General features: G+C 33.6%; 1 protein-coding gene across 4 annotated transcripts in view; it reads left to right on the forward strand.

The window, feature by feature from the left end:
- Positions 1-13,871, forward strand: part of abcg2a (ATP-binding cassette, sub-family G (WHITE), member 2a) — a 60,683-nt gene that overhangs the window by 9,751 nt on the left and 37,061 nt on the right. Inside the window, exons 1-3 of one of the 4 annotated variants that reach the window (XM_079801958.1) lie at positions 807-900; positions 6,488-6,701; positions 13,859-13,871. The exon at positions 13,859-13,871 is cut by the window's right edge and continues 47 nt beyond it. In XM_079801958.1, coding sequence (XP_079658084.1) covers positions 6,496-6,701; positions 13,859-13,871 — 219 coding nt within the window. In that variant the 5' untranslated portion in view covers positions 807-900; positions 6,488-6,495. The other 3 variants (XM_079801959.1, XM_079801960.1, XM_079801961.1) reach the window with 3 other exon arrangements.

Here is a 13,871-nt window from a genome sequence, read left to right on the forward strand (position 1 = left end):
ATGTCATAACTTATTGATCATATATAATATTTTACAGTGTATAAAGGAATGTGTGTGTGTTTTGAGATGATGTAACTGGTCACCATTTCTTTCACTACTTCAGCTTTTTCACTATTTATTTTTTAAATGATAATTTTAGTTTGTCCTGAACTCATTAGTCAAATTTAGTCGGTGTGCCTGAATAATTGCCTGTCTAGAAATCAGGCTTTTAGCTAATAAAATAATAATAATAATAACAACTTTAAGGACAATTTTAAATTGTGTTTTGTTGTATTGATGTATTGTTATGAATCAGTGTCATCTTTTTACAAATTATGGGTCGATTCATTATTAATAGAATGATATTTTAATATCTACATTAAAAATCTATATATCTATGTACATATATATCTATATACACACACACACACACACACACACACACACACACACACACACACACACACACACACACACACACACACACACACGTGTGTGTGTGTATATATATATATAGATATATACATATAGATATATATATGTACATATATGTACAGATATATACATATATATGTGTATATATATATATATATAGATATATATGTACATAGATATATAGATGTGTATATATATATAAAATAGTGGTACAATGCTGGTAATCCCACAATATTTTGATATTTGATATCCATGTACATGGCATGCTGATGATGTTAGTATGTAATGCTGATATGCATAAGCTTCATAAAGTCACTCCGGTCACACGTGTGACGCGCCTCGTGTGTTTTATGAAACCTCATTCGCATCTTACGGAGCACGCGCACACACACACACACACACACACACACACACACACACACCCTCCTCCTCCTCCTCACATAAAACACACGGACTCACGCGAGCAGCGGATAGGCTCTGCTTCAGGTGAGTGCAAATGCGGCTTTTCTGAATCTCGTCTGCTATAATCGTTGATTAATCACTGTTTCCTGTTGTTCGGATAAAAACGACCCGCTTGTTGTGATCTATATTGATTTGTGAAGCCTGTGGAGGGATATTTCAACAAAGTTTTGCATGTTTTGTGCTTGGAAATGAATGAACTTGATGAGAAATAACGTGAGTAGCCTACTGCTTAGTATTGCTAAAATTAGCGCCGGTTTGTATTGTTATTGCTGTTAATTTACCATAATGTTGGTATTTAAATACCAAGTATTAATGTAAACGAGGCTTTTCCAAAATGGTATTTTTTGAAAGCATCCACGTGAATACCATGGTTTATGAATCGCTGCCATCACCATATTATGGCAATACATGAAAAAATACTATAGTATATTAAATTAAAATTACTCTAGTAAATAGTGTTGTTGAAGTTGACCATACTATAGTAAAGATACAGTAAATTGTGGTATATTACAGTAAAATTACTCTAGTAAATGCTATAGTGTTGTTGAAGTTGACCATACTATAGTAAAGATACAGTAAATTGTGGTATATTATAGTAAAATTACTCTAGTAAATGCTACAGTGTTGTTGAACCATACTATAGTAAAGATACAGTAAATTGTGGTATATTATAGTAACATTACTCTAGTAAATGCTATAGTGTTGTTGAAGTTGACCATACTATAGTAAAGACACAGTAAATTGTGGTATATTATAGTAAAATTACTCTAGTAAATGCTACAGTGTTGTTGAACCATACTATAGTAAAGATACAGTAAATTGTGGTATATTATAGTAAAATTACTCTAGTAAAGGCTGTAGTGTTTTTGAACTATACTATAGTAAAGATACAGTAAATTGTGGTATATTATAGTAAAATTACTCTAGTTAATGCTATAGTGTTGTTGAACCATACTATAGTAAAGATACAGTAAATTGTGGTATATTATAGTAAAATTACTCTAGTAAATGCTACAGTGTTGTTGAACCATACTATAGTAAAGACACAGTAAATTGTGGTATATTATAGTAAAATTACTCTAGTAAATGCTACAGTGTTGTTGAACCATACTATAGTAAAGACACAGTAAATTGTGGTATATTATAGTAAAATTACTCTAGTAAATGCTACAGTGTTGTTGAACCATACTATAGTAAAGACACAGTAAATTGTGGTATATTATAGTAAAATTACTCTAGTTAATGCTATAGTGTTGTTGAACCATACTATAGTAAAGATACAGTAAATTGTGGTATATTATAGTAAAATTACTCTAGTTAATGCTATAGTGTTGTTGAACCATACTATAGTAAAGATACAGTAAATTGTGGTATATTATAGTAAAATTACTCTAGTTAATGCTATAGTGTTTTTGAACCATACTATAGTAAAGACAGTAAATTGTGGTATATTATAGTAAAATTACTCTAGTAAATACTATAGTGTTTTTGAACCATACTATAGTAAAGACAGTAAATTGTGGTATATTATAGTAAAATTACTCTAGTAAATACTATAGTGTTGTTGAACCATACTATAGTAAAGACACAGTAAATTGTGGTATATTATAGTGAAATTACTCTAGTAATGCTATAGTGTTGTTGAACCATACTATAGTAAAGACACAGTAAATTGTGGTATATTATAGTGAAATTACTCTAGTAATGCTATAGTGTTGTTGAACCATACTATAGTAAAGACACAGTAAATTGTGGTATATTATAGTAAAATTACTCTAGTTAATGCTATAGTGTTGTTGAACCATACTATAGTAAAGACACAGTAAATTGTGGTATATTATAGTGAAATTACTCTAGTAATGCTATAGTGTTTTTGAACCATACTATAGTAAAGACACAGTAAATTGTGGTATATTATAGTGAAATTACTCTAGTTAATGCTATAGTGTTGTTGAACCATACTATAGTAAAGACACAGTAAATTGTGGTATATTATAGTGAAATTACTCTAGTAATGCTATAGTGTTGTTGAACCATACTATAGTAAAGACACAGTAAATTGTGGTATATTATAGTGAAATTACTCTAGTTAATGCTATAGTGTTGTTGAACCATACTATAGTAAAGACACAGTAAATTGTGGTATATTATAGTGAAATTACTCTAGTAATGCTATAGTGTTTTTGAACCATACTATAGTAAAGACACAGTAAATTGTGGTATATTATAGTGAAATTACTCTAGTTAATGCTATAGTGTTGTTGAACCATACTATAGTAAAGACACAGTAAATTGTGGTATATTATAGTGAAATTACTCTAGTAATGCTATAGTGTTGTTGAACCATACTATAGTAAAGACACAGTAAATTGTGGTATATTATAGTGAAATTACTCTAGTAATGCTATAGTGTTGTTGAATCATACTATAGTAAAGACACAGTAAATTGTGGTATATTATAGTAAAATTACTCTAGTTAATGCTATAGTGTTGTTGAACCATACTATAGTAAAGACACAGTAAATTGTGGTATATTATAGTGAAATTACTCTAGTAATGCTATAGTGTTTTTGAACCATACTACAGTAAAGACAGTAAATTGTGGTATATTATAGTAAAATTACTCTAGTAAATGCTATAGTGTTGTTGAACCATACTATAGTAAAGACACAGTAAATTGTGGTATATTATAGTAAAATTACTCTAGTTAATGCTATAGTGTTGTTGAACCATACTATAGTAAAGATACAGTAAATTGTGGTATATTATAGTAAAATTACTCTAGTTAATGCTATAGTGTTGTTGAACCATACTATAGTAAAGATACAGTAAATTGTGGTATATTATAGTAAAATTACTCTAGTAAATACTATAGTGTTGTTGAACCATACTATAGTAAAGATACAGTAAATTGTGGTATATTATAGTAAAATTACTCTAGTTAATGCTATAGTGTTGTTGAACCATACTATAGTAAAGATACAGTAAATTGTGGTATATTATAGTAAAATTACTCTAGTTAATGCTATAGTGTTGTTGAACCATACTATAGTAAAGATACAGTAAATTGTGGTATATTATAGTAAAATTACTCTAGTTAATGCTATAGTGTTGTTGAACCATACTATAGTAAAGATACAGTAAATTGTAGTATATTATAGTAAAATTACTCTAGTAAATGCTATAGTGTTGTTGAACCATACTATACTTTAGTAATTGTATTAGCTATATTATAGTATTTACTACACTTTGTTAATTTATACCACAGTATACTCTATAGTCAATTGTTAAACTATAGTATACTACAATTTACTGAAGTATCTTTACTATAGTATGGTTCAAAAACACTATAGGATATTGATCAATCCTGTTATCCAGTAAGATTTTGGCGTCATAATTTTTGAAAAAAAAGTGACGTTTTTTGTGTTTTTAGCATTCTACCAAAATAGTGACATGTTTAGGAATACATATTTGTCAAGCTCAGGGACTAAAAAAAAATAATAATAATTATGTGCAGATTCATTGTTCAGACACTGGCCGTGAAGGTATTCCACAGGGACATACACATAGTTATCACAAAATGTTAATAATGTAAATGTTAAACAATAATGAGCTTTTCTCGCATAGTACATGTCCCTTATGCCATCATAGTATTTTTTTTTACTCTTGAAACAACAACAAAACAATTATTGGTGTATAGAATGTCTTGATTATTAAGAACAGGTACTTTTTGTACCCATTTTTGCCAACAGGATGGTAAATAATAAAAAAAATAGTTCATATATATACTGTATATGCTGTTATTGCTCATCACCTCCCAAAAGAAGACATAAGAATGCAAAACATTTAATGTTGCTGTCAAATTATTATTTAAAAATGACTCATAACAGGGTGGAACACCATAACAGTGGATGAGCTTTCCATCATTATCCTGCATGGTTTGCCATCAGTAATTTAATAACTATGTCAGATATGTCATTATATATTTTTGACCGGATAAACATTCTTCATTATATAGTCTAACAGGGTGGAACTTTAAGAGTGGGACAAGCAGTTTGTACAGTTGAATTCCAGCAGCAAAAATAAATGATGTCATTTCCTGAAAATGCTCTCAATGGAATTGTGGTCTTTTTTAGAAGTCGACAAAGTACATACTAACAGGGTGGAAGATGACTTCAGGGACAGGGCAAATTAAGAAAATAGTAACAAAACAACAACTATTATTTCACATGATTTATATGAATGATTAGAGGCAGTTTAGCCTATTCTATGACATAATCTAAAAAAAGGAGAGATTTTTATTATTTCATGGTTTATAGTTCTTGTGGAAGCTGATTACTTTGCACTGAGGACATGATACAATTGAATGCATATATCAATAAAAAGGTGTGTAAAATACAAAATAGTATGTTTAATGTCTATTAAATCTGTTTAAGTGATGAAGAAGAACTATATATAATGTAAGCCGTTTCGTCTAAATATGTGACTCATTTTATAGAAAATATAAATAAATCATAGAGACAGAAAAGTCACTTGATAACCGGAACGACCCATCTACTAGAGTAATTTTACTATAGTATTAGTATTTTTTCATAATGGTATTTAAATACCACGTTGTTCCATCATGTCCAAAACATTGTATTTTTAAAAGCAAGCACGTAACATGGTTTATGAATCGCAGCTGCCATTAACATATTATGGCAAAACATGAAAAATACTATATTATAGTAAAATTACTCTAGTAAATGCTATAGTGTTGTTGAACCATACTATAGTAAAGATACAGTAAATTGTAGTATATTATAGTAAAATTACTCTAGTAAATGCTATAGTGTTTTTGAGCCATACTATAGTAAAGACACAGTAAATTGTAGTATATTATAGTAAAATTACTCTAGTAAATGCTATAGTGTTGTTGAACTATACTATAGTAAAGATACAGTAAAATGTAGTATATTATAGTAAAATGACTCTAGTAAAGGCTATTGTGTTGTTGAACCATACTATAGTAAAGATACAGTAAATTGTAGTATATTATAGTAAAATTTCTCTAGTAAATGCTATAGTGTTGTTGAACCATACTATTGTAAAGATACAGTAAATTGTAGTATATTATATTATTTAGTACACTTTGTTAATTTATACTACAGTATACTGTATAGTCAATTGTTAAACTATAGTAAATACTGAAGTACACTACAATTTTACAATTTACTGTAGTATCTTTACTATAGTATGGTTCAAAAACACTATAGGATATACTTGAGTATTTTTACTGTAATATGTATATGTATTGTATTTTTTCATGTTGGTCTTGAAATACCATGAAGTATTAATGTAAAGAGGGCTTTTCCAAAATACCATGGTGTTCCATCATGTGTCCAAAGCATGATATTTCTGAAAGCATCCACATAAATACCATGTTTATGAATTGCAGCTCACATTGAATTACCGTGTTATGGAAATGCCTGAGTATATTGGTGGTGCATGAATATGATAATGATTGATCAGGCACATTGAGACTAAAGCTGCTTCCTCATTGATTTCCACTAAAGCTCCAGATGTTGGAGGCAGATGTTGTGAGCTGATTGAATGGTTGACTCCTCCTCAGGGTTTGCGATGGCAGACACGGCCGTTCAGCTGACCAGGGTCATAGACGTGGAGAATCATGTGTCCAGGACTCCAGTGTCCACCGGCGTGTCTTCCTCAGCGCCCCGGCGAGGAGCGACCGTGAGCTTCCACAGCATCAACTACAGCTTGAAGATGAAGAGCGGCTTCATCTGCAGGAGGAAGGTCACGCGCAAAAACATCCTCATCGAGCTCAAGTGAGTCGTTTTCTTTTACATTAGTATACTCTATTCATGTTGCTTGGCATTTAAAGGGAAGGACAATAAAACAATGGTGTCCAAAAATGTACCATGGTATTTTTGAAAGCACCATATAAACACCATGGTTTATGAATTTCAGCTTCCTGAGAAACATTAAAATACTGCTGAAGTATCATACGAGGCTACCTTACAGTACCTTCCAGTAACATTAAATTATATGATTATGGCAATCAAACAGTGCCATGATAGATATGTACCGGGATAAAGCCACAGTATGATTTGCATGGGAACTCAAACTTTGTGTAAAAGTACTGTGGAGATGGTGCGAAGATGATGCATGATTTGTGTGCATGTGTTTTTTGGTAATTTTGTTTTTTCTGTTTATTTTTTGTTTTTGTATGCTTATTTAGCTTTTTTTTGTATGCGTGTTTTGGTTTTTGTATGCATATTTTGTTTTTTGTATGCATGTTTTTTGTATGCATGTTTTTTTGTATGAATGTTTAGTTTTTTGTATGCATGTTTTGTTTTTTTGTATGCATGTTTTTTTGTATGCATGTTTTTTTGTATGAATGTTTAGGTTTTTTATGCATGTTTTGTTTTTTGTATGCATGTTTTGTTTTTTGTATGCATGTTTTTTTGTATGCATGTTTTTTATGCATTTTTTTGTATGCATGTTTTGTTTTTTGTATGCATGTTTTTTTGTATGCATTTTTTGGTTTTTGTATGCATGTTTAGTTTTTTGTATGCATGTTTAGTTTTTTGTATGCATGTTTTGTTTTTTGTATGCATGTTTAGTTGTTTTTTGTATGCATGTTTTGTTTTTTTGTATGCATGTTTTTTTGTATGCATTTTTTGGTTTTTGTATGCATGTTTAGTTTTTTGTATGCATGTTTTGTTTTTTGTATGCATGTTTAGTTGTTTTTTGTATGCATGTTTTGTTTTTTTGTATGCATGTTTAGTTTTTTGTATGTTTAGTTTTTTTGTATGCATGTTTAGTTTTTTGTATGCATGTTTAGTTTTTTGTATGCGTGTTTCGTTTTTTGTATGCATGTTTTGTTTTTTGTATGCATGTTTAGTTGTTTTTTGTATGCATGTTTTGTTTTTTGTATGCATGTTTAGTTTTTTGTATGTTTAGTTTTTTTGTATGCATGTTTAGTTTTTTGTATGCATGTTTAGTTTTTTGTATGCGTGTTTCGTTTTTTGTATGCATGTTTTGTTTTTTGTATGCATGTTTAGTTTTTTGTATGCGTGTTTTGTTTTTTTATGCATGTTTAGTTTTTGTATGCATGTTTTTTTGTATGCATTTTTTGGTTTTTGTATGCGTGTTTTATTTTATGTATGTTTTTGCTGGCATGTTTTTAGTATGCATGTTTCGGTTTTTGTATGCATGTTTCAGTTTTTGTATGCATGTTTAGTTTTTTGTATGCATGTTTAGTTTTTTGTATGCATGTTTTGTTTTTTGTATGCATGTTTAGTTGTTTTTTGTATGCATGTTTTGTTTTTTTGTACGCGTGTATGCATGTTTAGTTTTTTGTATGCATGTTTAGTTTTTTTGTATGTTTATTTTTTTGTTGTATGCATGTGTAGTTTTTTGTATGCGTGTTTAGTTTTTTGTATGTATGTTTAGTTTTTTGTATGTATGTTTAGTTTTTTGTATGCGTGTTTAGTTTTTTGTATGTATGTTTAGTTTTTTGTATGTATGTTTAGTTTTTTGTATGCGTGTTTAGTTTTTTGTATGTATGTTTAGTTTTTTGTATGCGTGTTTAGTTTTTTGAATGCGTGTTTAGTTTTTTGTATGCATGTTTTGTTTTTTGTATGCATGTTTAGTTGTTTTTTGTATGCATGTTTAGTTTTTTGTATGCATGTTTAGTTTTTTTGTATGTTTAGTTTTTTTGTATGCATGTTTAGTTTTTTGTATGCGTGTTTCGTTTTTTGTATGCGTGTTTCGTTTTTTGTATGCGTGTTTTGTTTTTGTATGCGTGTTTTGTTTTTTGTATGCATGTTTAGTTTTTTGTATGCGTGTTTTGTTTTTTGTATGCATGTTTAGTTTTTTGTATGCATGTTTAGTTCTCTTACGAGAGGTTCTCTCGTATTGCGTAAGTTCCTTACGCATCGGGAAAGTATTCTTTCTTCGAGATTTCTGAAAAACCCAAAATTATCCTTAATTTTTTAACATTGTCAACGCAGTGCGGCAGCCTGGCAGACCATAGCAGGCTATTCCAGCGTGCTATTGGCTGCTCTGCTGGCAACTGCAGCAGCCTATCGGTGAGCCCGCGTGACGTGGCGACCAATGAGGGCACTTCGCGCCCACCTGGCTTCATTTGCCTACAGGTGGGGCGTGGCCACGTGTATATAAGCAGGGCTCACGGGCTGCATATTCGATTTTCTTTTCTTCAGCGAAGCCCTTCGCATCGCTGGATCTGGAACCCGCCGCCGTGATCGCGCAGACAAGCAAGCTGAGGACAGCTCCTGAGGAACCCGGCAGCATCGCGCCACCTTCAGCCATCCGTGCCTGCTCTGCTATCCGGCAGCCCATATCCTTTTACGCTCAAGTGTTGTCGCCGCTGCGTCACACTTTCTCAAAAAGAGCAGAGCGTTTGTTACAAAATGTCTCGTTCCACCTGCGGCTCGTGTCACGCGCAGCTCAGTTCCGGGGACCGCCATGTGATCTGCGCTCTCTGCCTGGGCCGTGATCACGCCGCCGCCGCACTTCTCGCCGGCGGATGCCCGGAGTGCGAGGAACTGACGATGTCGACCCTGCGGGCTCGACTCGATCAGTTCGAGGACGACATCCCTTCAGTCTCTGCTAAGCCGCGCAGAAAGAAGCGCCGCTCGCAGCGGACTCCGGAGTTTGCCGAGAGAAGCTCGCCGGAACCCTTCCCGCCCGCTTCACTCTCGCCTTCCCCGCCCCCACCCCAGGCCGCCATTTCTGTTGCCGCCTCCGGGGATGAGGCGGATGCGGCCGCGGAACGCTCCGACAGCTGCTCCATCATGGCTTCCGACAGCGAGGACTGGTCTTCCGCAACCTCTTCAGTCCGGGGCTCCGGACGCTCTCGAGCGGGTGAGGACGCCGAAATTTTGCGCCTTCTCACCCGGGCTGTCGAGCAGCTAGGCCTCGAATGGGCCCCGCCCAAGGTGGCAGCGCCAAACCGACTTGACGGATGCTTCCTAAACAGTCGCCGCCGTGCGCCCACCTCCAGGACTGCACCTTTTCTGCCAGAGCTTCACGAGGAGCTCGCAAAGTCCTGGAACGCGCCATTCTCCGCGAGGGTCTCGTCTCAGGCTTCGACGCTCTCACAAGTTGACGGCGCGGCTGAGAAAGGCTACAACGCTATCCCTCCGGTGGAAGAGGCGGTCGCAGCGCACCTTTGCCCGCCTTCCGGTTGGTGCTCAAAGGCTGCCCTCCCGTCTAAGGCCTGCAGAGTGACGTCATCGCTGATCGGCCGCGCTTTCGCTGCCTCCGGTCAAGCTGCGTCTGCTCTGCACTCTATGTGAGAGGCGAAAAGTTTGAATTTGCATGGTGGTAACTCAATTTTTTTTTAACCACTTCGTTATTTTGGCTCGGAATTTCGTTTTTTGGAAATATAAACTGAATTTAGAAATGCTTTTGAAATGAAATGCGTTTAATAAACAAAATATATTTTTGAAATGAAGACAGCGTTTGGAGTGGAGTGCAAAATAATCTGTTCCCTGAGTCCACGGCCTTTGCTGTTATCGTGAGTGTACACAAATAAAAGTAGACAGTTTATAGTTTATAATTATGTCTTGCACTTATCTGTATGGCTAAAAATGACGGAGTATTTTAAGTTTCCGCTGGAATAAGGAAAAAATTCATCAAAAGGCGACAACGACTTCGTTGGAAAGAGGGTTAAAGAAAACGTAGCCTATTTAGTTTCATATAGTTAGGCTATGTCTAAATATTATAATCTTTTAATTTCATATGTTGATTATGAAAAGTGAGCAGCATGAGTAAGGCTACATAATCAGATGCGCATATGTCTGGAGACATGGATTTTGAGCACAATTGAATTGTGTTTTCTAGAAAGTCTTTCTTTAAAATTAATTTCGTTTTGTATAAATTGTATTTTAATTTTGATCAATGTTTAATCAACTATTTGGCTGTAGGCTATATTTAATAAATAAGAAGCAAACCAAGATCGTCGGGAATGGATAGACCTAGTCTTTGAGCAAGGCTGAAACTATAGCGTCTTTCTGTTTTAATACATTTCTTGAATATGTCATAATTACAGTAGGCCTATAGATAGTTATGATATTTGTGGTTGCACCGGGGTCCGTCATTATAAAGTTACGCCACTTTCCTTATTAGGAGAAAATATATGTCGTTTTAACGACATAAGATCTCGTACATACTTGAGTGGAAAAAAAATGATATGTAGGCCCTGTGTGAGAGCAATGCGTGACCGTACCAGCTGACCTGTAAATGCGAAAAAACAGTTTCCATTGCAGTTTTGCGAAAATTTCCTTTTTCGAATTGCCTGAAAAACCACCTCATGCGAGCGTAAAAACTTTTTTGCGATATATGGGAGTTTTTGCGAAATTGATGCGTTTCCATTGGGTGTATTTTCAATTCGCAATTTCAATTCGCGCAATTTGAAGGGTAATGGAAACGCGGCTAGTAGCAGGTTTCTTGCATTTGTCTGTAATTATCACTGTAGTTGTCATAGCATCGGGTTCATTCTGAGTTTCGATTTCACGTGTCCCTTTAAAATATTCAGTCTAGTTTTGTGCACGTCCGGCGACCAGCAGATCTCTTGTTCAGACTTGTTTTCTTCGTCGTCTTTCTTCTTCTGTAGCCTCTGAAATACCTGGAGTCGGAGTGAACAGGGGCACGTTTGGCACGAGGGTGATGGTAGTAATGATTATTCTCGCGTTTTCATTCCTGGGTTTGGGAGCCGATCTCTCAGAGGTCACGGGTCTGAGGACAGGCTGTGAGAGCGGACGTGATGCGGGGTAACGGGTTTGTTTGATTAGGGAAACCACCAGGGAGGGTTTGTGTGAATTGAAGGAAGGAAGTATGGAGATGTTTCAACCAACTCCAGTGAGATTTGTGCTTCAGTCCACACAGCATTACATAGACAAACAGCAGCCTGGAGCATTATCCAAGCACACACACCCTGTGATGAGCACACACACACACCAGGACACTTTACACATCTGTATGTTTACCGAACACACACGCTTTCATAACCTGATGATCACGGTTATGTATTCGCCCCCCGCTGCGCCCAGGTCATTGTCCGACATGAAAGTCTCTGCAGAACAATAGCTGGAGTTTCACACGGGGCGGGACGAGTGCTTCTGAGAGAGCGGAAAACACTAGTGGGGGTGACATGCTAAAACTGAACTCAAAGCAACTTTACTTTAGTGTTTGATTTGGAGGGTTTGTTGTCAGACCTTGACTTTTGCTCTGCTGTTAGATAAGCGCCTGGTTTTGCTGGTTTTCTCCTGCTCAGAATGTAAATCATGTAACAGGACGATCTGAAATCTGTCAGATGGGCCGCATTTCCCACCCAAAACACTGGAGTCACTCGAAGCATCGGACGTCATTCAGAGTCGTTTTCACTACAAGAGCAAAAAATGTATAATTTTTAAGGAAAATGAAAAAATCATGGAAAAGATAATTTTTTTATATTTACCGCTAAAATTCTCAATGACATAATGCAAAAAATCTAATTTTCATAACTGTCATACAATAATGATAATCCTGTCAAAACACAATATTAATATTTATACAAAAGAACACAATTTTCTTTTTTATACAGTATATTCACATTTAAGTATATTATTTGAAATAAATATATATAACATTATTAATATCTTAATATTTTATTTTAATTATTTATTATTATTTATTATTTAATTTTGTTTTCTAATATTTGTATTTATATCAATTATATATTTAATATTATTAGTATCTAAATATTTTAATTAAGTAATGTATGCTTTTTTACTTTGCTTTCTAATTTTAATTTATTTTTATTAAATATATATAATAAAATAATACATGATTGATTAACTTATCCTAACATTTTTCTTTAACATTCTCTTTCGAACATTTTTCAATGTACATTTATGAAATGCACTTTCTGTGAAGCTGCTTTGAAACAATGTGTATTGTGAAAAGCGCTATACAAATAAATTTGAATTGAATTGAATTGAATATTTAAATGTATATAAATGCAGTCCATTTACCATTTATTAATACAATAATGATAATCATCATGTCAGAACAAAATATTTATACAACAGAACACAAAAGAGCACAATTTTCATTTTTATACATTAAAAATATATATATTTTAATATATTATTTTATATATATATATATATAAAAAAAAAATATATATATATATATATATATATATGTATATATATATATATATATATATTTTTTTTTTTTTTTTTAATATCTTAATATTGTTTAATATTATTATTATTTATGATTTTTTTTATTATATTGTTTTCCAGTATTTTACGTATTTTTTATTCACAATAATTATATATTTAATATGTTTAATATCTAATATTTTGATAAATTATTTATGATTTTTTGTTTTCTATTTTTAAATATATATTTTAATTCATTCCTTTTAGTCTTTTCCACTGTAATGAGAGTGACTTTTTTTGCAGTATTTTGCTATATTATGCAATATTCCTCTGTCCGCCATGTACACGACCCTTGTACAGTATTCCTGTGTTTGCTGTCAGCTCATCTGAGGCTGTGGTGTGTGTTTGATCATTAACCCGTGTGTGTATGTGTGTTTGAGCTGGTTGTATAAGTGACTGCTGATGTTTATTTCCTCATCTGATGTTATGAAATTATGTTATCTGTATCAATCAGAGACATGAGCTCTGGCTATCGGCCCACGCTGGAGTGTTTCCTCGTCCTCAGATTAATTTTGACGCGTTACATTCACCCGTGTTTGTGTGATTTGAAGCATGATATGGTTTGAAACAACTTGTTGTACATATTCTGGTCTCCCAAAAAGAAACAGTAGCTTCAAATGTGGCTCACCCAATCAGAATCCTGTGTGTGTTTGGCTCTATCTTGGGTTTTATGTGATTATATGATGATGAAGAAGAGAACGAGGTGATAATAATTATTAAATAATTCTGAATGTTGTTTTCTCTAGTGGTATCATGAAG

This window comes from Gobio gobio, assembly GCF_949357685.1.
Source record: "Gobio gobio genome assembly, chromosome: 21".
Lineage (NCBI taxonomy): Eukaryota > Metazoa > Chordata > Actinopteri > Cypriniformes > Gobionidae > Gobio > Gobio gobio.